Source organism: Gambusia affinis, linkage group LG13 (assembly GCF_019740435.1).
Source record: "Gambusia affinis linkage group LG13, SWU_Gaff_1.0, whole genome shotgun sequence".
Lineage (NCBI taxonomy): Eukaryota > Metazoa > Chordata > Actinopteri > Cyprinodontiformes > Poeciliidae > Gambusia > Gambusia affinis.
Window position 1 is genome coordinate 1,813,699 of NC_057880.1, and position 24,900 is coordinate 1,838,598.

The 24,900-nt window shown below is 37.7% G+C and overlaps 1 protein-coding gene across 2 annotated transcripts in view; it reads left to right on the forward strand.

The window, feature by feature from the left end:
- The window catches only part of LOC122842618 (pro-neuregulin-3, membrane-bound isoform), a 424,235-nt gene that overhangs the window by 358,811 nt on the left and 40,524 nt on the right, over nucleotides 1-24,900 (forward strand). For both annotated transcript variants that reach the window (XM_044136652.1, XM_044136654.1), the window contains one exon: nucleotides 19,725-19,748. In XM_044136652.1, the coding sequence (XP_043992587.1) occupies nucleotides 19,725-19,748 (24 nt within the window). The remainder of the gene's footprint in view (nucleotides 1-19,724; nucleotides 19,749-24,900) is intronic.

Genomic DNA, 24,900 nt, shown 5'->3' on the forward strand with positions numbered 1-24,900 from the left:
TAGTCATGTCACAGAGTTGTATGGCAGACACTCCAGTCATGGGGAACCGGATTAGAGTTTCAGATATGAGCGATGACAACCTGAGCTCTTTGGTAAACAGCAGCTTACCCTGTGTACAGGAACACAGTTCACTTCAACCCAGGGAAGAATACTTTATTAACCCCGCAGGGAAATGAAATGTTGCTGTAACTCATATCGTATTGGGGGTTTGTATTATTAGAAAATTCTCACCTTTATGTTGAGTGCATTTGTACAAAAGGGATAATATTCTGTTTACTTTTAGTAAATCAAAAACAGTGTCCCGTCTTTGGTATTCCAGCTCAACATACAGAGACGATTGTTGGCCTCATGAGCCAGGGCAGATTCAGGGAGCGTTCCACCAGCCCAGTTCAGTCCGCTTTAATCCAGCTGTTTCCTTTGACTAGAAAGTCCATTTAGTGAGGTGTGAATGCATAATCAAACTGATGTGGACCAAAAAATCTAATTTCTAAAAACCTCAGTCTCAGTTAACTCTGGTGTGTTTTGGATGGATATGTGAACGCCAAGCAGACCAGGAGCGGTAAACAGACTACTGTACAGGGAATTCTGGGTAAATACAACTAAAACAAACATGTGAGTCTGTCGCTAGTGGGAGAAATGACTCCTGGTCTTTTACCAAAAAAAGAGAATTCTTACTACTGCTAAAATCTGATGACACTCCATTTTTGTTTACATTTAGTGAAGTGTTTTTTTTTTTTTTTTGTTTGTTTGTTTTCAGAGGTTTTTGTGTTTGTCGTCTTTAGTGGTTCTTGTTACAGCGCCCCCACAGGCGAAGAGCTGGAACAGGTTTTTCAGTTGATTTGGTTGGTATGACAGTGCAGTGAAAGGCTGAAGTCAGAAGCTCCTCACTGGAGTTAATATAGCCAGTGGAGCTAACGCTAGCTGCTGGGGGACAGGGTGTCCAGACTTTTTCCTTTAATGAATAAAAAATATTTAATCTTTTATTAATTTATTATTTTATTAAATGTTTCTCGATAAAAGAAGTTTCTATTTTGTTTAAAGCTCCTCTGGATAAAACAGGTTCCCTTTGATAACCCACTAACTGTCTCCCTTTTAAGCTACAATTCAAGGTTAGACATTTTGATATTAACCTCAAGGAACAACATGCTACCTCCACCTGTTTTGTCATCTTTGTTGAAAGCTTCATTTGAATCATTTAAAGTAATGCTGGCAGGACTCCTGCTGTGTGTGTTTGGCTGTGTGTGTTCACGGATGGCCCGCGGTCTCCAGTTTTGCATTTTTCACGGCTACCTTCGGCATTCCGACATCGCCACGCTGTGCTGGAAATTGCAGCACCGAGTCCCGGGAGACGGGAAGCTGTCTCACCGTTCCAGAGGAGTTCGCATGCTGACGCACTCTGGCAAGGCAGATCCACCAGTAAACACACTGAGACAGCCTGTCTGTTTCTTTGAGGGTAAATTAAAATTCCAGGGCGAAACTGAGCTACTATGATTTTTATGAGGCTCCGTAATTCTTTGTCTGTCTGAGAGAACATGAAGTTTTGGAATCCTAGATTGAGATTTTGTGTTTTACACATTCCTTGGTGTCTCTTCTGCTCTTCTGCGTAGAGACTCGTTCCAGCTGCAGTGCTCTGCAGCTGTGGTGAAACTTTCCTTCTGAAGAAAAGGTGCAGCTCTCTGTTTCAGATCTGTTGTGTTTACAGTCTGTTATTACAGTTTATAAATAAAATCTAGATCACATTTAGTATCATGCCAAAGGTTTGCTGTTGCAGCCAACAATTACATAATGATAGCATGAATGAATTTAAATAGGAACTATAACTCCAGCGACTGATGCTTTCACTTTAATTATCAGTGTAAATTTTCTTTTATTAAAACAACATTTCTATTTTTGGCTGTTTTTAAACAAAACTGCTGGAAAAGAAAATATTAGCCCTTTTATAAATTTCTTCTACTTTTCTGATTCTTTTTTCTTTTTTCCCCCCCAACACTGTCCGGTGTTATAAATCAACAAAACAGTCAAACCTTAGATCAGAAAAAAATTATCTGAAGAAATATTAAATAAGGCTTTAAGTGATGAAAGCTATGCAACAAACGACAACAAAAAAACTGTTCTTGCGTGAGATCTACAGTGGACTCCTGGTGTTACAGGTTTCCACAAATAGAGAATTTCTGGAAATTTAAGACCTCCTCTAAAAATGTTCATAACTGCTTATTTAAACAATAATTTTAATATGGATCAATACATACATTGGAAACCACCCTGGATCAGCTGCTTTAGGGTCACGGAGCATGGAGCCCAGAGAAATCAAGCTCAATGGGTGAAATCTCAGATGGAGCACTGAAAGAAGATGAGAATGGTGTTGAAGTGTTTAGGAAGACGATGCCCAGGATAGTAATTCTGTAGATTTACTTCCAAATTATAAATAGGTTTCCCATTATGTTCTCAAATATTGTGCAGACAAGATTCATGAAGCTCACCGGTTGTCTACTCTAAGGGAAGCTATCGAAGTTGACAGTGATTATCTAAGCCTCTCAGCTGCAGCAGCACAGGCCGTTAACAGTTTGCTACAAATACCTCTTACCTGCCAGCTACCACTGAACTCCTCACAAGTGGGGATAGGTTAATTAGCTGCAGGTGTGCTTCATTGACCACCTGTGTCCCAATATGTCCCCCATAACTGGAACAGCGGTGACACTCCTGTTCATCTGCATTCAGAAATCACCAACATGTCATTCACCAGGTTCACAATGGCTGCTATTCCTGCAGGCTGCAGCTGCTGGAGGTGAAGGATAAATGATATGTTGCTCACAGTTGGCTCCTTTCTGCACATGGCTTATATTCCACTCTGTTTCAATCACTTTTGTAATCACACCATCAAACATGATTAAACAAAGCAAGAACATTGAGTACCTTGTAGAAATACTTGAAATTGCCTTGCTGTCTTCTCCTTCGTCCAATCAGAAGAGGACAGGTCAGGCAGGCTCAGACATCTGCAGGTGTGAAATTTCACAAATTGTGGGTAATTTTCATAACCAAAGGACTCATTTTACAGTCCAATAATGCATTAGTGGGTTACAACAGGTATATACAGTACATGTATTTATCACTTCTTTGACATGAGTGTCTGGAGTGCTGCCGTCAGACTACTTGTGAGTCTCTAAATGATGGTTTTGTTTGGCCCAGAGTAGCCGTTAAAGTCCATTAATGCAGATGGACACAAACCGAAATATTCTTGGAGAAGAAGATTTTATATATAACACAAAGTATTTGTCTTTTATTGATCTTGTTTTTGCTGCATTTTAATTTCATGGGGAATAGGACCACAAACATACACCAATAAGTGAATGTGTTGAATAGATTAGAAGAAAAAGATATGCCAAATATGGAAAATAAAAACATTAATAATTTTGGAGATAAAGATTAATAAAATAAAATATTACTTGCTCAAGTTGTAAAGCAGATTAAAAATAAAATCCTGTTTTGTATTGTTAGCTTTAAAGACAGAATCATTTTTGTGGACCGCTTGTACTTTCAACTTGATAATTTGAAGCAGGTGGCAAGAAGTTTGGACCCGCTCCATCACAAAAAAGAGAATTTTAAACAGCCGTAGTAACATTACACTCATAATTAATGTTCTTTTGTTACTGTTCAGGCAGGCGGGTGGAGTTAAGCAGAAGGTGGATGTGTAGGTGCAGCTACCAGCTGCCCTCCTGCTGGCCACAAAATGCTAACCTACTGAGACAAAGTGCCATGAATGGAGGTAGAAATAATGTTAATGCCCTGCAGACCTCTGTGATGGAGACGTTGGACATGAGCAAAAGAAAAACTGGAACTTACCTCCTCAAAATGGCTTTTTAATGCTCTGTCAGTTAAAAGAATCATCTGTTCTTTTCCCATTGTGATTCAGAATTATTTTGTTGTTAATGTACAAACATGTCCATTGAAGAAAAAAAAGAATAAATTATAATTCTGTTTTTATTTCCAAACATTGAGAATGATCTCTTTAAAGAATAGATTGTGTTTTGAACACTTTCCAGAATTTGCTAAATCCATTTACACAATAAGCTATGAAGAACCATGACTTTCATTACAGACAGTGAGAGACTTAAAGTGTGGCTATGAAGAGGCCAGGTCATAAAACCAGGGTGAGCGTGAAGAAAGGAACCAGCAGTGAAACAAAGAAACCAGGGAGCTTCAATACTCAGGATTTGGAATTAGTGACTTGGAAACTAGATGAGTAGTCAGAGGAACGCTGAACAGCCGAGCTGAGGGAAGGAGAACATAAAACACAGACTGAACACAGAGGGAGGAGAACCAAAACACAGAAACAACAGACCGAGAGTGGAATACGGAAATAACTAACAAAAAAAACAAAGGAGTGAACAAACATTACTAAACAAAAGATTATTTTATTTTGACCATTAATTGATTATTCTGACAATATCTGGATGAAAAAAAGTCTGAAGGAATTTCATTTAACCACTTGAACATATTTGATACAATATGAGACACATAAATACATATAAATACGAACAAACAAATAATTCATTTCCTTTGTTAAATAAGATCATAAACTTTTTATTTCCTTTGGGAATGTTTGATTATTGGTAGCAATAGATGCAGCAAAAATAAACCTTATATCTGAACGCTGAGACACTCAGCCTTCTGCTTCAGTAATGGTTAGGGTGATTATTTCTTAACCAATTAATAACTTTTTCACAAAAAAAATACTTCTTTAGAGATGTGCTTTAAAAAATTTGAACCACTGAAGGTTTAGTAGAACATTTTATTGACAAGTTGTTGTTGTTTTTTTTATTAAATGCAAAATGTTTGTATTTCCTGTGCAGTTTATGTGGTTTTATTAGCCATTTTTTGAGTCTGTAATAATTAATCGATTATTAAATGAGTTGACAATTATTTCAGTAATCAATGCATCACGAGTGACCAGATTAATAATTTCTGACCCAATGTAAATATCCTAATTAAAATAACAGTAAAACTATCTAAATATAGACAATAATGGCTCACGAAACACATAATTTACTTTTACTTACCAAACTTAAAAGTGTCAAAACTATAGAAGCAGAAAGGAAATGAATTCAACTTAACCAAATATGAAACTTCTACATCTGTGTAGTTATCTGGTCTGAGGTAGAACCTGTTTGGTGACAAACTGCTGACAGACGAGTTTCCACATGTAGAAATATTTGTGTCCCTGCAAAAAAAATAAAAATAAATAAAAAGACAACTAAAAAACACTTGTGATTTAGAATAGAAATTTAACACAAGGCATGGTTCGCAGTTTAAATCTGTTTTCTAAACTCAGTTGATTTTAGGTTTAAATAATGTAAACATGTCAAATATAAACAGGGACAAATGTTAAAAGAAAATCTAACTTGCCACTCAGGTGAATATTGTGGTCATCATGTTGCCATGTTTACACAGCCAGTTCCCTGGTCGGTCTGCTGCTCCTGAGTCTGTCCAGTCCTGCTGTAGATATAAACTAACATTAGAATGTTTCATCATTACATTAATAAACATACATAGATGGATGGTTTGGCCGCAGAGCATGAAGGTTAAATTTGTTCAAATAATGATCTACCCCCCACACCCACATATTAACTTGCTGCAAATAAAAACCACCATATTATTTTTTGCTACTGTATTCTTGTTAACTTATACAAATTTTTATGATATTTTCATGTCTTACTTTCATTTTTTCCCTTCTTTTGTACAAACAAGCTCATTATTCTAAACGCTTGCCTCCCCCTCAGTTCATGCTTATTAAAGATGAATCTCTGGGTATATGAAGACATAATTCATGGCTTTTTTCTTTTCCCAGATATTTCTCTTGTGGTCATTAAAGCACAGAGAAAAGATAAATTAATCAGGGATCAGTGTGCAGGTCATGTGGTGTTTTTAAGCTGAACTGCAATAAAAGAAACACTTGTTCTTGAGAACTGAAAGTAACTCCAGATATCCCCAGGTTCTTTAACAATCTGCTTTACTTCATGTGATAATTAATGGACACAGATGTAGAAATGCACCATTAGTCTGCAGGAGACGAGAGGCGGGCGTGTTTCCTGTGCTGAAAGTTCTGTTCATTTCTCTGCACAGATGATGCTGGTTGACTTAAAGAGAACACATGAATAAACACCTTCAAATTCTGTTATTGTATCACTAATGGGGAGCTGAAATAATATCTTCATATCAGTGACGTGCGGTGAGGTTCATAGCTGGTGAGGCACTGACGTCATCAGAATCAGATTTGCAAATAGATGCATAGATTGACAGCAGTTTACAGGTTATGTTTCACTTCTGCATCCTTACACATACAAAATGACTACATTACAACAGTTGTAATGTAGTCATCCACATGTCGAAACATAAGCGGAGGAAAAAATCCCTATCTCTATTATAATCTATCGCTGCACTTGACTTGCTTCCCGAATCGTTTAGCCTAGCTCGCTGTCACTTACTCGGCAGTTGAGGAGTGAACAAGACGAACGTCTGGGATCTTCAGCGCCCCCTGCCATGAGGCAAGAGAACTGTCTGCCTCACCTCGAACCTGTTCTCTGCCGTTTATAATCGCTCATTACACGAAACACGTTACACAAACACAGTTGGTGACAAAAAGCACTGTACATTATATACATAAGCTAAATTATTGGAAATAAGTTCACATATTAAATGTGTTTAAACCATTTTATTGACGCCGTACAGCAACATGCTCTCTCCGCTTAGCAGCCAGCGCAGAGCCAGGGGTTGCGCAATCCAAGGTGAGGCAGAGCTCGCTGCTGCCTCACCGGCATCGCTTCCAAGCATTTGAATGGGAAAATAAGAAAATTCAGCGATTTTGAACAAATAAAAATAGAAATTGGTGAAGCTACATGAAAAATAAATATTTTTTAGTACAAACCACCGGATGAATATAACAATTTAAATTACTTTATGATTATATATTTTCTTTCTTTCCATGCCTCCCCTGACCGCACGTCACTGCTTCATATATTCTGGGTCAGTGGGAAGCAGATTTAACAAGTGTGGATCAAGGTTTTATTTCCAGTGAGTTTTGTTCAGTGTTCAAACCAGATCAGGACGGCAATAAAAACCAGCCAGAACATGGAGGGTCTCAGTGGGTGCTGGAGAGGTTTTCTGTGTGGCTTTAAAACTTAAGTTAAGTCTTAACTTAACTTATACGTGGTGTTTGTTCTCTGGCTGACTTGAAAGTGCAGAACGTTTCTACGGTTCATTATCAGGTGAAGGTTTTAGTTAACCTATGCCGTGTAGCTAGGTTAACTAAAATTAAAGCATCACAGAATAAAAACATTTAGCATGTTGGTCACATGCTAAGGCTAACTGTGTTTACCCTGAGCTGCTAGCTGAGCCAGCAGTGGAGGAACCTCTCATTTAGACCCTTCATCATAACTGAAGTAGACAGTACTGGAAACCTTTAATGTCCAGAACAATTATTAAGATATGTAGTAGAAATTTACTGTAAGAGTGAAGTTCCAAAGTATGTGAAACTTTCCTTCTACCAAACACAACATGCTAGAGATCACTTTCTTCATGAATGAAAGAGTGTAACAAAGTATAAACATGATCCTGATAGTTGGATTGTTTTACCGACAATTCAGTTTTTGTTTTCCTGTTATTGGGAGAGATGGAGAGAGTCATACAACACAAACTGAAGGAGAGGGTAGACAGACTGAAGCTCCAGGGATGACAACCATGAACTTCCAGAGAGTAAAGTGGATGACATGTACCCTGCCCTCCTGACTCATCTGGTAACCTCTGTCTCTCTTCATCCCACTCTTCTTCCTGACTCTCCTCCTCTACATCCTCTCTCCATGTCATTCCTCTGTGCCCTCAGCACTAAAACTCTCCGAATCACTTACTAAAACTACCCAAAGTCTCTTTTGACATGTGCTGCTTCCTCCTCCTCCTCTTCCTCATGGGAAACGTTACTCATTCCAGCTTCCTCCTCCTCTCTCACTCAAGCTTGCCAGCAACTCATCATCCACACAGCTCCTCTCTTTCAGCATCGTCTCCAAAGGCAACCGTGGTTCAGTTCTTGACCTTGTATTGTTTTAGACAATCTTTTGTTTCAGAATACATTTTACATTTTGGCTAAAGCCTTTGAAATCAGCCATATTAATACATTTTATGATGCGAGTATTAATATAATGTCTGGTTGTTTTTTTCTTTTTTTGAGCTTTTCTGTGTTGTGTTACTGCTGTGCCATGCAAAAGTGTTGGTACATTTTTTCCACATTACAAATACAAACTTTACTGTATTTTACTGAAGTTTTATATTTTATGTACAGCGGCAGGAGTTTTTGTCACTGTGACGTAAAAATGAAATATTTGTTTCTTAAAGGTCAGAGGAAGCAATTCTGGTTTTTCTGTCATGAAAATTTTTTTGATGCATAGTGTAGCAATGATAATTTTAGAGTTAGATAACTAAGAAAGTCGACTACTGGGAATAAAATGTTACAAAATAAAGTAAAATTGGGACAGATTAAGCAGAAGTGGAATCAAACTCTGATTGTTTCCAGGTTTAAAACCCAGAAAATCACAGGAAGTGTCTTTACAGCGCTAAGTTTTGTATTTGAAATTATATTCAGACAAATCTTCAATTTCCTCCAGTTTCACTATGTGAAAAATGACAACTTGACAGCTGTTCCGCTTCTACAGTACATAAACTACAGCCTGCCTCAACAACTGAGCCAGCAGAAACTCTGAATAGTTACCATAATAGAAAGGACAAACTAAGTCTAATGAGAAGCAGGTAAAGGGTGCATCCCTGCCAAAGTGAGCTGCTGATCAGTCTGATAATAAGCCGGCACTGCCAGCTGATCGGTCCCTAGAGGGAAATGATAAGGAGGGATAATGATTTTTTTTCTCAGCCACTGCATGAGCTGAAAACAGGACTAGCAGCAAACACATAGATTGGAAAGCAGTCTACAGAATCTACTGAGACTGAGACGCCAGCTGAACGGCTTCCAAAGTTGAGATGAACTAAAAATCTGTTTTTTATGAAGAAAGACGAGCCTCGCATAATTTTATTTCCACACTTTACAAGAAATGATGAAAAGATTTTTTGGGGGGTTTTTTGTTGTTGAAAATAAAACTAAAACTTTAAGATTATTCCTAGAAACATCACATCATGTAAAGCTGCACAGTAATGACTGATTTTCTTATTAGTTTAAGTTTTTTCTGTATTAAATGGAAACAAATTAATTAGACTTAAGAAAAAATAGAAAACTTGATATTACTGAGCTATGTACATCTCTGCTCAGGGTTTAAACCTTTTGGCTCCATGTCTGCTGGATCCTCTTCCAGTAAACTTCTTACTTCAACCAATTCCATTCAGTCTATTTATACATAGCATATATATGTAGCACCAATTCACAGCAAATGACATCTTGAGGTACTTCACAAAGAAAAGTCATCATTTCCATTCAGTCACACATTCATTTCAATTCACCCCAGTTATCAAACTGAGTGATGTTCAGTTTATTATTCAAATTAATTAAAAGGTTTCCATCTAAATTTAAACCCAGCTGATTGCATCCAGTCATTGAGCTTAACATAGAGATACATTTAAGTTCATAGCTTTCACTCCGCCTAGCAACAGTAGACAGTCATTTGTTGATTTTACAGCAATCCCTCATATGGAGCTTGTATGTAGCGACAGTGGAGAGAAAGAACTCCCTGTTAACATGAAGAAACCTCCTGCAGAATCAGAACCAGAACCTGGCTCAGAACCAGTGGCCACCTGACATGTTATGTCAGGTGGCCGCTGGTTTGAGAAGACAAAGCAGAAAATCAAAAGAAAGTTTTCATTTTATTCTACTACGATGTTACTGAAGTGAAGTTTATCTGTGTATCACATTTCAGCAGCAAGTCAGTTCAAAGCGCTTCTCATCATAAAAACATCATGCAGTCACCAATTATGAAACAAGTTAGAAACATTACATTTTGTCAAATGCCATCTTGGAAATCATCAATCAGATACACATCAAATATATTGATCAATGTTCTGGTTATTATGAATCGAAGGCAACTCTAACCAGGTGGGTGTTTGTACTCGATTTAAAGGAAGTCAGTATTTTAGCAGATTTTCAGTTTTCTGGAAGTTTGTTCCAGATTAGAGGAGCATAAGAATCAAATGCTGATGGTTCTGGTTCTGTTTTGGCTCTTGCTGGTTTTAATCAGAACTTCAGCAGCAGCATTCTGGATCAGCTGCAGCTGGAGGATTGATTTGTTAGTCTGACCTGTGAAGACGCTGTTGCAGTAATCAATGTGACTAAAGATGAACACAGGGATGAGTTTCTCTAGATCTTGCTGAGTTATTAGCCCTGAAAATGTTTGTCAGGTGATAGAAGGCTGACTGAAGGTTCAGGTCTGAGCTGGTCTGTTGCATAAAATCCCAGTAAAATGATATTTCAGGCTTCTACTCCATGTGGAAAGGCTTCAGCCCTCAATGTGTCTTTAGCCTCTCAACTTCCGAATTACAGTTGAATAAAAACCATTGGTGCAAAAAATACAAGAACGTTTGTGGTCATAACGAGTCAAAAAGTGGGAAAAGCTTCAGGAAGATGAAACCATAAAAGTCAACAACATAACAAATCCAAGGAAAAGAAACAAATAAAGATCAATAATTTGTTGACGCTCAGTAACAGCCTCTGTATATTGTAATGCTGTTTGAATAATAAACCTCTTATGGCCTGAAGCCAAAGGCTAAAAAAGTTGACACTTTTGAGAAATGCTAAAATCTGATCTGAAATTTTAAAAAAGTTATAGCATATGCTAAAAGAGGGGAAGAGTTTACACATTAAAGAATAAATCAGTTCCTAAAATCCTCATAACTAATGATACGGCAATAAAAGCATGCAGATGAATGGAATGCCTTTAAGAACCAATGTTTTTGAGGGAATGTCTGCTCTCAGCTAGATGACTGGTTTCCTGTAGGGTTTGACCCAGTGACTCACCACAGATGATGTTCAGTAACCCCAACAGACTGGAGCAGTTATGACATTTAGTTAATGGACACTCCTTCCAGACATACATGTTCAAAACTTTGGACAAACTATCATCTTTCTCACATTTCCTGTTTGTTTTCTTTCTCCAAAAGTTCAATAAATTTCCCTCGGCTTTCATAAATAGTTAAACTGAAGAATATATTTCTGGCCGATTGGATTTTAAGGCTTCAAGGAATATCTTTGATGTTAAGATCGACCTTGCAAGGCAACAAAACACAAAGTTACTTTATTTTAAAAGGAAAAAACTACCTTTGTAAAGTAAATCCAAACTAAAGCAAAGTGCAGCTTCATGTGATTGGAGCCCTTGTCTGGTTGTTCATCAGTGGTTAGTGAAAGCAGTAAATTTATTCTCTTTGATAAATTTATATAATCTTATTAAAAAGATACTTTACAGCATTTAAATGGAACCGGGGAGTTTTCAAATCAACACAATCCCTTTCCGCACACTGCCTTGCATTTTAATTTTTGTTCATATATTCAAAGTGATATTGATATTTTTTGGTACCCTGTCCAAACTATATTATTTCTACTCCATATTTTGTTTTGGTATCATAAATTATATTCATATTTTATTTTCTATTTTTGCAATTAGTTTGTTTTATATCTCAAAATGAGACCTTGCCTTGCTTCATTTTGAAACTGTATTTATGTGTCTGTTCAGATTGGCAGGTTGGATCTGGGTTGTATGGAGTTGTGGACACACTTTCTCTAATGCGCTAATAGCACGGCTAGGTTTCTGTTTAGTGCTCTAGATGTTTTGCTAAATTTGAAAATGCTTAGTGAACTTAGCTTCTCCTGAGTTTATTTTTATGATTTGTAAGCTTTCAGTTGAATAAAATTCTAAATCTGTGTTGAAGTTTTGGTTATTGACTGTTAAGAATCCTTCAGCTAGTTACACGTTTATATTTTAAAGCATTTAGCGTTAGCTCAACACTAAATGCTGAGTTCTTTAAGGTTAGCACAGCTAACTTTCCAGTTAGCGGTGCCCACTACTGGTCTTATGCTTCATAAAGGGAGTTAATTATGAGAATAATCTACATAGTAAGGCAGTGTTGGTCATGTCTGCTACAGTATGATATCTCTGTTCCTTGAAAATTCCTCCATGGTTTTTTCTTAGTCCTCAATCTGAGTCTGAACAAGTAAAAAAAGCCACAGAAACAGCATTCTCCTCCATCTTGTTGTCTTGTCCTCTCTGATTTATGGATGCGGAACAGGCAGCGCAGATGAAACGCTTTTTATTTTGCAAGATACCTTGTTGCCACAGCAACGGTTGTCAGCAAAAACAAAGCAAAGAGTGAAAGAAGACCGAGAACAGATGATGAAATAATGAAACAGGTCAGTGAAAGATGACATTCAGATTCGGCGTTGAGACCGGCAACTCTGACTGCAAAGAGTTTGGGATGTTTGAACTCACATTTGAGCTCCCATCACAGAGCCATGGATCTGTGAGCTGGGTGTGTGCCGCAGCATGCTTCCTGTCTGTCTGTCCTAAAGGGCGGCAGTGACCAGAGCTAGAACAGCAGACTGAAGAGCAGCACAATTAACTGTCAAATAAACTTTTGTCCCTAAAGACCAGATTGTTAAAACACTGGTGAAATTAAAACTGCTTAAATGTTAAGCAGCGTTGCAAACAAGTTATAGTGAGCAAAACAAGACCGTTGCTTTTCCATGTTGCCACCTTTCCTTCAGATCCACCATCTGTCAAAGTCCCTTTATTCTTTCTCTAAAGACTGGCGGGCGCTAATTGATGAAAGCATGTAACAAACTGCCTGCTATCCACGCGTGAAAATAATAATGTCACTCCTCCGTGCCCATCTGCACAGTAAACCATTTCATTTTCTGACAGGGGGAGCTAAAACAGGTGAGGACTGGGAGTGTTTGTGTGCCGCGCTCCACCTGGAGCCACCGAAGAACAAGCATCATCTGCATTAACAAAGGCAGCAGCAGCAGGGAATTAGTCTGCATAAATAAGATCGGCACGCACATAATCAACTGAGGAGGAATTCATTATACTCTAGATCTAGCATGGACTGGAAACAGATACAGAATGATGTGAATGTCTGTCATCCACCAATACAAAACTTCTAAAGCTGTTAGAATATGTATTTTTTTCAGTAGCATGAGCACAAAGTGGAAATAAACTTTAGTCATCAATATCGGCACAGTTTTACTTATCAGAGCGATACGATATGTTAAAAAATCACATGCATCAGCCAATACCAATGTAGATGCTGATTTCTTGTGCATCCCTGCAGTAAATACCACAAAATATATTGATAATAATATATTGAATTTATATCAACCATACCCAATCCAAAGTAGCAGGAAATGAGAGCCAACATATGGAGATTAGTTTCAGCACATTAAACTAGTTAAATTCAAATATTTTAAAGCTTGACAAACATTTCTGTTCTATTTTGTCCACTCATCTTTCACAAGGCTAAGTATCAAGTGGCTGATTTTGCAGTGTTTATAAACATTTATAATAATAATAATAATAATAATAACAATAATAATAATAATAATACTGACTGAAAATGTTATTTCACAATTTTCCTTTTTCCCAGGGAGTTTTTGGGATTTACTTTCAGGTAGTCAGATAAACACAACCTTTGATCTGTCAAAGTTCTTTGCGGCCGGTTAGTAACAGAGCTTTTATTCTGCATTCAGCAGATGATTAATAACTCTAAATGAGCCCAACTGTATCTTCTCCAGTAAAAAGATGATGACACCTGTCCTTAGTTCACTTTCTCTTTCAGTCTTGTTAATAAAAATCCGGTGGACGTTTTTGTATTTCAACACTGCAAGTGGCTCAAACACGACCACGGCCTTTAGCAGAGGGAGAATAACTGTGTTTGCTGCATCCTTGTTTTTATCTGGAAAACCAGCAGCTTTTCAACATCCCTCTTGCTCTCTCCCTCTCTGTGTGTGTGTGTGTGGGTGGGTGTGTGTGTGTGTGTGGAGGTCCCACTCTGTCCTGTGATAAAGTATTTGTCTCTAAAAGTAAAAAATTACTTTTTTCAGACTATGATATCATTTACTAAGAGACTATTATTCTCTTCACTTCCTCATATGCAGAAGAGGCGTTCAAGGTGGTAGAGGAGTTTATCCCTCCATTATTTATTGAGCTGGAATTGGAATGATGAGTCTGCGGCCTAAATACTAAACTTGGATGGAGATCTCCAGGTGTAAACTTTTACTGCATTAGCTTATGAACATGCATTAAGTCAGACACATGTAAAGTGTCGGACTGAGATGTAATTCAGCACTAGGGCTACGTTCTCACAGCAGGCAGTGTGTCCCAAATCCGATGTCTGTGGCCCATTTTCACCAGAGTCTGAATGGCCCAGTTCTAATCTTTTCACCCACCAAAAGAAATTTGATCTGTGCCACTTCCATATGTGGAACTAAATCAGATACAGATGGTTGTTTTCAAAGCGTCTGCAGTCTGAACACTCACGTCGTATTTTATTCAAATTTCACGTCATCGTCATCAGAATTCTGCACCAGAAGAAGTCGCACATGGTAACATGTGGGAAAGTACCTGATATCCACTGTTAAGCATGTTGGAGTATCTGTGGTACTGTGGGCCTCTTTTCCATGTGAAGGTCATGGAAACCTTCCTGAAGTACTTGCTGTCACAAACTCTTTCAAATACCCAGAGATCTTTATCCAAGAGCTGCAGTCTCCTCTCTACTGACCAAAGGACATTCCTCCAGTCTCCTGTCAGCATTCTTCAGTTTGATTTCACTGTGTCTCTTCTGCTGCAGTGGAGATTTTCTTCATCTTTAACCTTGCAGTGCGTTTAGCTGCAGAACTCTGGTGATTCTCTTCCTTGAGAATTCCTGACTTGGCTAAATCATTTATTAGTTCACGCGACTCCGGTTGCTCTGGAGTTACAACAGATATCCACTGATGTCTTTTAAATCTTTCACTTCCTGCCTCTGCCAGGCTTTGAATTTTCATGATGGTGTTTCTCACTCCAGTTCTTGACACTTGGAAACATTGTGTCATTGGGATCAACAGCAGCGTTTCTTGTTCTCTAGTCTGATTTCAGTCGTCATCTCAAACACTCAGACTGACGTCTTTGTGTATGAATGGGAAGATTAGAAGGAAGGATCATCATCTTGTCTTGGACTGTTGACATTGTGATTCTTTCATTGCGTTCTTGAGCAATCACACATGTAACTTGTGAAGGCCTTGTGAAAAAGCACTCTGTATTATTTTTTAGTCGTAATGATTAGAGGTTTTATTAATGATGCTGTATAATTACATCTGAGTTTTTCCAATAGCAAAGCCCTGAACCTCCTTATCCCTACATGATGGAAAAACCTTTTTATGAGATCAGGTAAATGTAGTTTTTATTTAAAGCAGGTCCCTTGCTGATTTCGCCAGGATGTCTTTTGATTCCGATATGCTATTTCCCAGCAGCATCTCTTGGCTGTGCAATGATTCTTTTTCCACCAACCATATTTAAAAGTTGACACTTTGTGGATCCTTCCATCTAAAGAGGTTTACCCTAGCAAGAGTGCATACATCATGAGTACAGCCGGCCCCAATGGGAGCTAAAGCTTCATATCTCGACAGTACCGGCGCTGATATATACTTCACCCACAGAGCTGGGCAGAAAATGAAATCCCTAACCTTGGCAGCTTTAGTGCTAGGCTCTACTCATTGAGCTCCATGGGAAATTGAGTTTGCAAACCCAACGGCAGCGCTTTCAGATCCACCCAAAAGCACTAAAAAGTGCAGAGTTTCAAAGAACAGATCATGTTGTTATTTCTTTTTGTTGTAGAGAAGCAGCCAAGGTCACAGAGGCTAAACAGACAGCGCCCACACAGTGTGTTCACTAGAATGTTCTACAGATATGCAAGTCTTTAGTCTGATACTCCTAGTTGCTTCTAGAAATCACCTTATGAGGAAAAACAGCCCACCTATGTGGAATTTGATGGATTAAAACCCACTATTCATTTTTAGGGATCATTTTTCAACAGACAACATCATGAAGACCATGGAACACATCTGACAGGGTCGGTGAAGTTCTGGAAGAAAACACACAGAGACTTGAGAAGCTAAACACTCATCAAGAGCTACAACAGAATACTTTAGATCAGGGGTCACCAAAAGGTCATCTGTGGACACCAGGGTGACCTCAAAGACCATTTCAGTAGCCTGCAGAGCTGATCCAGAATTAGATCAATCATTAACCCTGCTGCAGTCCACTGGCTTAGGGTTTCATCTCTGTTTTATTAACAGAGAGAAACTGCTGACGGTTTATTCATATTTTTCAGAGTGAAGATAATATCTGCCATGTTCAGTGGATCCTTTCAGGCATAGGAGGGCGCTCTCTGGGTCACTGCTGACATGAAAAATGATTCACTTACACATAGGCTAACATCGCCTGATAAGATTTAGGTCAGATTGGACTGAGCATTAGAAAGACCAGCTCACCCACCACCATGTTGCAGAGGGCTACTCAGGAGATAAAGTCACTGTCTGTCAGTGTGGTTAAAGCCAAACGTCTGTATTTCCCATAGATTATATCCTACCATGTCAACAAGCGGGATATTTCCAGTGCAGCGAGTGCAAAACATGTCACAGCCGCTTACTGCAAACGTTTCCCTGCCTGTCCCTTTTAAAACTTCTTCAAGTGAAGCCAGGCACTTATATTTAGGGAGAAACCAGTGAAAGGAAATTCTGCACATTAACTGCACAAGGTCACAAATAACTTCCAAGCATAAAAGCACAACATAAAATCGCCTGTAAGAGCAGTAAAAGGGTTTTAGCCTCCTCCTTTTCTTCAGAGAAATTGCACTATACACAAGAGAATAATCAGGTTCTCCATGTTTTAGGTGTTTCAATTAGCACTGGAAGCCTACAAGCTATTTTACTGTGCAAGCAGAAACCCGATGAGGCATTTAATGTCAAATATGTGAGCAACTTTTGACATGATTACTAACAACCTCTGTTTTCCCTGAGTTAATTCCAAGCAATACAAGCTGATATTTTATTTTTTCTCTTGTGGCTTTGAAAGTGGAAGGTGTGTGCAATTTTTTAAATGTCAGCTACCAAAAGGAAATGTTTTCCACCCTAATATTTTAAGTGTTTTCCTTTAGCGCCTGTTCTAGCTGATGGATTTAGCCTATGATTTTAACTCCACAAACATTACATTTAAAAATAAAAATAGAAGCAAAATTTCTACATGAGAATATAAAAAAAGAAGAAATAACAAGGTTCAAACCGAGTCTCCAATTCTGTTTATGTACAAGCTAGCATTAGTTAGCTGCTCCAGTTAGTCACCAAACTGTCGGTTTATAACTCTCAATAAGCCTCCAAACAGGTGTTTTTATGGTTATTTGTATTTCTTTATGCAGCCATGAGACAGAATTGGTTGTTATATTATTAGTTAAAATCAACATATGAGTCATTTCACCAACATGTTACCAGTATGTTCATACACATGAATGATTGAGCGAAACATATCAACAAAAAAATCATAGAGAAATAAATGTAGTTTATTCTCTTTTAAGTTCTACAACTGAAATTGAACATTTTTAATTTTTGTTCCCCCAGTAGATCAATGCAGAGTTTTAGAGAAAGTTCTGACTTTTAAGAAGTAGTGTATCATTCACTCTAGTTTTATTTTCTATGTTTGCACAATGGCACATTTCGTCAATGTGAGTTTTCCAAAGAAACAAGTAGCTCAGCATGGTGGAGATATCATGACGCTGAGATTGTTTTACTTATATAAGTATCAGTCTGTATGTTTTCTTTTGACCTTGCATGAGGTATGGAAAATCCTCAATGAATTCAAACTTGTGTTTCATACTTTTAATTTCAAATATCATTGAACTTTTATGTTAATTTTACCTTTAAATAAATGTTTCAAACAAATCATAAAAAGCACAAAAATGAATATGACATTCGTGCCAATGCTGAGTGGATTATGCCTCATTTCTGTCAGACTAAGTGGTTTTTTTCACAAAACACAGCATCTTTCAGCATTGTTTAGGCTTTTGATTTAACCTTATCATTTAAATATGACCTGTTTTCAGACCGTGAAGAAAATACCTGCATTTTGACAAAAAACACAACAAACATAAAAAGCATTCATGTTTGATACAATCCATGAACACCCTACTGCTTCCTCTACATGATATTTTTTTGCATAAGTATTGTAGGAGTTTTTTAAAAGACAGAAAAAATGAATAAGTCTAGACAGTCACTAAATTATTTAATTTTTAATGCACACCACAAACACCAAGGTTACAGCCACAATTACATTGGGAGTGAATTGAGTGAAGATTACCATAAAAAATTTATTTTTACTTTAAGCTGAAATTGTTCAAAAAGTTTTCATGGCCTGAAAAATATCCATTCTCCGTACAGTACAGACCAAACTTTTGGTCTGTACTGTACATTTGATACTTAGCATTGACCTTAGCTGTGACCATAGCCAGTCATATTTCAGCTAAAATATCCTTTAAAATATATTTGCACTATGATTTGATCTGTTACCTTGGCCGTTCATGCTCATCTATATCAATGTCCCTGTCTACACAAAGGAATTTTTTTTTTTTCACTTTTGTCTATTATCTATCTGCAGTAGGCTTGACTGTGTCATGATATTAACTCAAATATATATAAAAAAAATGTCTAATTGCTGTTAAAATAAAATAATACATTGATCATATTGGTTATACATATTCTAAATGATAGAATATAATATATTTGTGATTAAAATTCTGCCTTAGTCACAAGAAATAAGTGGGTAGCTGTTAAAGGGTCCGCCATGTTAAATATTTTGAACAGATACATGGTGGAACACAAAACAAAATGTTGAATAAACATCCTGAGGTGATTTTCAATAAAAATGTTTATTGTAGACAATATTATCTTTGTTATCCCGCTCTTTGTAGACAGTCAGTAAAACTCACTGTGTAACAAAACAATATTAGCATTTACTTGGTTAGCTAGCGCACAGTCTGCTGCTAAGCACACCTGCTACATTAGCCAGTTTACCAACTGTGCTTTCAAAAAGAGCTTGACCTAGCTATAGTATACAATTTCAAAAAATATAATTCAGCGAATATATTTTTGAGTAAAATATACAAGGTTGCATTGCAGTGGCACCAACTGTCCCACAAAAACACCCTGGGCAGCATAGCAACTAGCATGACTGATTGCAATCTTTGACTTTTTTCCCTCCAGTTCAGTTGGTGGTGGTCATATACTATCTCTGTTGGTCTACCAACCACCATAAAACTCAAGAAGCAGAAATCTTTGATTCCTGAAGTAGGGAAAATTGATCAAATCAGCTAATCAATCATAATCATTAAACTGAGATTAATTTATTCATCAATTTTGACAATATACAAACAATACAAATAAACTATGCAAAAGTAACAGATAAAATATAGAAAATATGTTTTTTCTGGTATAAGAACAGAAAAGTTAACATGAAGATGAAGATGGGACAGAAAATAAAACCATTAGATTGTGTTCACATGTGTCATTCTTTGTAACAATACTAACATTTAGCTTCTTCTTCCATGTGACTGCTGCAGACGTTCACACTGTGGCTACCTCTGTATTTTGACACAATGAGTTTATCGTCAGTAACGTCTGTTTTTTCTCTTTCTTTTCCTCTCTTTCCTGCTCCCTGGAACATCAGACCACTTGGGCATTGAGTTCATGGGTAAGGAAGCCTTTCTTGTCTTCACATGTGCATGACTCATGTCTGTAAACATTGTAGGGGTTTCATGTTGGATCAACATTACACTGCTTGATTGCTAACATGCAGAACAAGGATCGACGCCCAGTGAAATCCCCCCCCCACACACACACACACACACACGCCCCCAGGTCTAATCACACCTAGTGTTATCTGGCTTGACATGGATGTGTTGTTACACTCCTGCACGGTGCATCTGATCTCTTTGTGGAACTCTTTGTTGCTTAAACATGTCACAGTACTATTTACCCAAACACATTTACGTATCTTTTCCCATTTCTATTCTCCATCTCGTGCTATCTCACATTTCTTTGACTCGCAATTGCTTATGAAGTGTCCCCTCAGAATACCAATGTGCTGCAGTCTCCTTGGAAACGGGGAGAACAGAGAGGGTGCAGTGTGGCTGTTTTCTTTTTTCTAATTCTTTCTTTTTGTAACGTTGGCAGTGTTAGCAAATGAATTTCTCATTAGTACTTGCGTGCACGTTGATGGCATAAGTTCAAAAGCATAAATCTGAAAAAGCCGAAGTTTGGTACAAATGTTTGGTTGGGTGGAGTTTTTTTTCTTCCTCCAGTCTTTGTAGAGCAAATGTTGATGCGTCTCTCCCAGGCACATGCCCGTGGGCTGCGATGGGTGGAGGCCAGCGGATTCAAAGTGTCGTTGCCAAGCTACTCTCTTGTGTTCCTGGCTCTGTTTTGCGCGCTCTGTGCCGGGTATTGCAGCCGAGGAGCTCTAGTTAACGGCCTGGAAGCTCGTCATTAGCCGTGGCTCGCCCCATTCTCTCAGTCGGAATTGTTAGGAAAATTTCCAGAAGCTCTGATCGCAAAAAAAAACATAATTAAGTCCAAAAGAATGACCTCCCACTTTATGACTGTATTGAAAGAGCAAGAAGAGCTGCTTTTCTCCAGTTTTTTTTTTTTTTTTACCCTCCCATTGCCGGTCAGACATTTGCATTTGTGAAGCCTGCTGAGACTTTGCAAACTTGGCAGTGACAGATGATCTTTACCGTAGAGCTTTCTTGGAGGTTCTTCCTCCCATTTATATTCAGCTGTGAGGTTTCATGCCTTTTGCAACATTGTTCAGGCTGCCACATTCTCTTCATCTTGCTAGCAGAACGCTAGCCCTGCCAGGGTCCTCGCCGGCGTTGTGTTGAGCAGCGCACGCGAAGACGAGCGTCTCCCACACTTGACGGTAACATCTCAATGTCTGTGGCTTGGCGAACTGACTCTTTCGATAAATAAGAGAAATATTTAAATCATCTGCAGCGACTCTCCAGTAGACTTTTGTGAGTTATTTTCAAAATGAAAAGGGAAAACATTCAACAGGAAGATCTGAATACACATCTTACATTTTCTCTTCCGATATTCAATTGAAACTGAGTTTTGAGATTTACATAACAATGTCTTCAATGTTAGGTGTCTAACTTTGGATTTGATGGTAATTTCCTATAATCCACACAAGTTCATATTTTAACATACAACCTCTAATACAAACATTCACCCACACTGATATTTGGATTATTTTTCAAGTCTAAATTGTAGAGAACTTGCATCCTTTTTTTCTCCGTGACCTGGTTTGTTCTGGAGGGATATTTGACCCCAGAAAGTTGAAGCTCATTTAATTTGTTTGGTTTTCTCTTCTTTAACCTTAATTTAAAAGGAACTTATTATGAAAAATTAATTTTTGAATGTACTTGTACTTCCATAATAGAAATACTCCAAACCACCCAGCCGTTTTACTGACAATAATTTCAATGTGTTTTGGTGTTTGGAAAATGAATCATTTCAAAAACCTCCTGATTATGACGTCACACTTGGTGGGCACTCCCCCCTCACTTTGGAACTGCAGCCGAACCTAGCCCCATAACCTAGCAACCCGACCAGAGCTCCAGCATGTTTGGTCAGCTGGATGCGCTGCATGATGGCTACTGGAGAAGAAAAGTGTTTTGTTGTTGATGTACCATCCAGGAACCACTTGCTGCATTCTTGTTGGTTGTGCAGGAGGCTCTACCTTTACTTTTCGAAGATGCATGATTGTAAAATTGTGTGTAAACTGGGGGTGTGGCCAGCAGCAGCTTATTTGCTTAAAAATGGCAGAGCCCTAAAACAGCTCAGAACAAACAGAACTGTGGAGGTGAAATGTCTCCATCTAAGAATGATTTTGAGCGAAGGACTTGATGAACATTCAGATGTTTGTTCATAAACTTATCCTATCCTAACTTGTTCAAGAAAGCAGAACAGGTCACCTTAAGTTCTTCAGAGTATTTACCAAAACCAGCTTTGCCAAAGACGTTTCTATATTTCTCTTGTTTTAAATGTTTTGCATTGTACTTTATTTCAAACTCACAGCCCATATCAGGTGAATTGTGTAAATATTTTGGAATTTTTATGAATGTAAACAAAACTCAAGTTTATATTTTTGGGGAATAACACAGAGCTTCTGTTCAGGGCATGATTTAACCTACAATTCATGTTTACTTATATATAGGATTTGCCATTAAATCAGTACTGGATATGGCACCAACATTGGCTCTGGCCCAGGGGCCCACATCTTTGTAAATACGGCCCTGATGATGAGTGCATGTGAATACTTAAAGGTTTTGCAATCCATTAGGTATTGGTGAATTTATCAGTTTTATGCAATATGACCATCATACTTTCCTTGATTGTGGTTCATTTCTAACTTCCTGATGAAACAAAGAGCTTTAGGGTTTAACTTCCATCCTGTTTGTGGTGAGACTTGCATCACATGCCTTTGATTAAAGCAAATCTTCATAACTTAGAAAGCTCAGTTGTAAAATTCTGTCTATGAAAAGAGTCCATATTTCTGTCAAGGATGTATAAGCAGCTTCTGCTTCTGAGGCTAAAATTAGAAAGGAAGCATATAAAGGTTAAGATTTCTCCACCCTGGACATAACCTCACCCAGCATTTAATAAAGCTTGGAATATATTTAAGACTTCTCCAATTCTGCCTTTCCCGTTTTATAAATCTTTAATGTATCAGGGCAAGTGAAAGGGAGGAAAATTCACTGTTCCTCATCAGGCAGCCATGCAGGCACCCATCAATATTTCCTTTCCATCAGAGCTCAGTGACCTCTGACTGAAAATCTGGTGCCTAAATCTTCTTTTTCTTCTTCTTCTTTCCTGACAAATATGATTCAAGTGCTTCATCTCAACAGTGACATTTGTTGATATTATTTCTAAGAACAAAAACATGTCAGAAAGTGATAGAGATCTGGAAAAGACCATAATAATAATAGGAAGCAGCTAAATCTGTAATCAGAGGCCATCTTCATCATTTTTCCAATCTTTGAAGAGGAGGAGACTATTATGATTATATTAGCCCGTTTTAAGACGTTAAGCCTACTGTTTTCATTTCTGTTTATTAGAGATGCACTGATCCAATATTAATATCTGTATCTGTCCTGATATTGAATGAAATTCTAGATCAGGTATCGGTCACCATGTGCCTGACCCCTGAGGACGGATCTGATCAATCTAATTCTATGCTTTGTGCTCTGAGTGATATCATGCTTTATTATTTATTTTACATTATAGAATTACTAATTAATTACTAATTTTACATGTTTTACCAACCTATTGTTTTAGTCAGTTTTGTTTTTTTTAACATCGGCTGTTCTGCTCGTAATTGACTCCTAAGGGACTCATTTAAACCTTGGATTGGACCAAGAACTCCTGACCAACCACTGCTGGACTCACCAGTCTGTCAGCGCCTCAGTCTGCCTGTTTGAATCCTTCAAAATGCCACCTTTTTGTTAGCGTTGAACGAAGAGGTGTGTCTTTTAGTTGTCTTGTAGATGTGAAAGCGAGATGATTTTCATTTCACTCATCTTGATTTTTGACAACTTGAAATGTACTGAGAATGCTGCTGACTTTCAAACAGAACCAAACAACAAAGAAAAGAAAACAAATGGAAAAAAGTAATCTGGGTGAGAAAGTTTTCAGTCCTGTTGTGGAAAGTTTTGTTTCTTTCAAAAAACCCAGAACTCTAGCTGCAACAAGCATAACTCATCTTTATGAATGTATAATAATATAACAGAAGAATTAAATCTGCTGCTCTAGAAATCTGTTTTATCAGTTTAGTTTCTTCTCAATTTTGACATTTAATTAAATGTAGAAATTTAGAAGTCCCTTCTAAAGGTCCCTTCTGTACCTTTAGAAGGGACGGTAGCACCTTGTTTTCAGAGTATATGCTTAAAATTGAAACTGCAGTGTGAATATAATGTAAAGATTCTACCTTTGAGCGAAATCACACTTGACCCCATGAGCAACCAGACAATCTTCAAGACTTCAAGAAGTTCACGAAGCGGGAAGACGAACGATAAATGAGAGAAAAGCAGGCATCATCATCCCTCATTATTATTTAACACAGTTTGAAAAGTCAGCTTTTATTACTTTATGAATCACAACAAGCACAATGACAAAAGTCGTCAAAAATTTATATTGAAATTTAAAAGTAATCAAATTTGTATGGACAAGATGCAGAGATGCTGAGCATGCAAAAACACAGTAGGCTGCGCTCAGTGGTGGAGTGATTGTAGTTGTGAGGAACATCGTAGAAATGGCTGCATTTTCAGAACAGATTCCACCCAGTAGGTTTTAAATAATACTTTTGATCCCAACTATTCTATTGTTCTGATCTCCACTCACAGTCCAGTCTCCAAAATAAAAACAGGCCCCCAGTCAAACCAGTGTTCCTCCTGCCAGGAAGGATCATATATCTGAGTGAAATAAAATAATTTGTTTCTAAGAGGATCCATAATGTGGGCACAAATTGACACGTCAGTATGAAACTTCACCCAACTGATGGATCATTTTCATGTCTAAAAGTCTTGGGTATGAAATGACTAAAATCACAAAAGCCTAAAAAATGGTCAAAATGACAGGAATTAATAACTCTCTCTCAATAAGACTGGCAATTATTAATACATCAACACATCATCCTTTACATCCTGAGAAGAGAGAAAGTGGCACAAGTGGAAAAATTGAAAACAATATGGATGTTGTCCTTTTGCTTTGGCAAAAGAATATATTTCCATTTTGCTTCACAATGTCAGTCAAGAGAAGCATAAGAATGGACCAAAACCAGGCAGCAG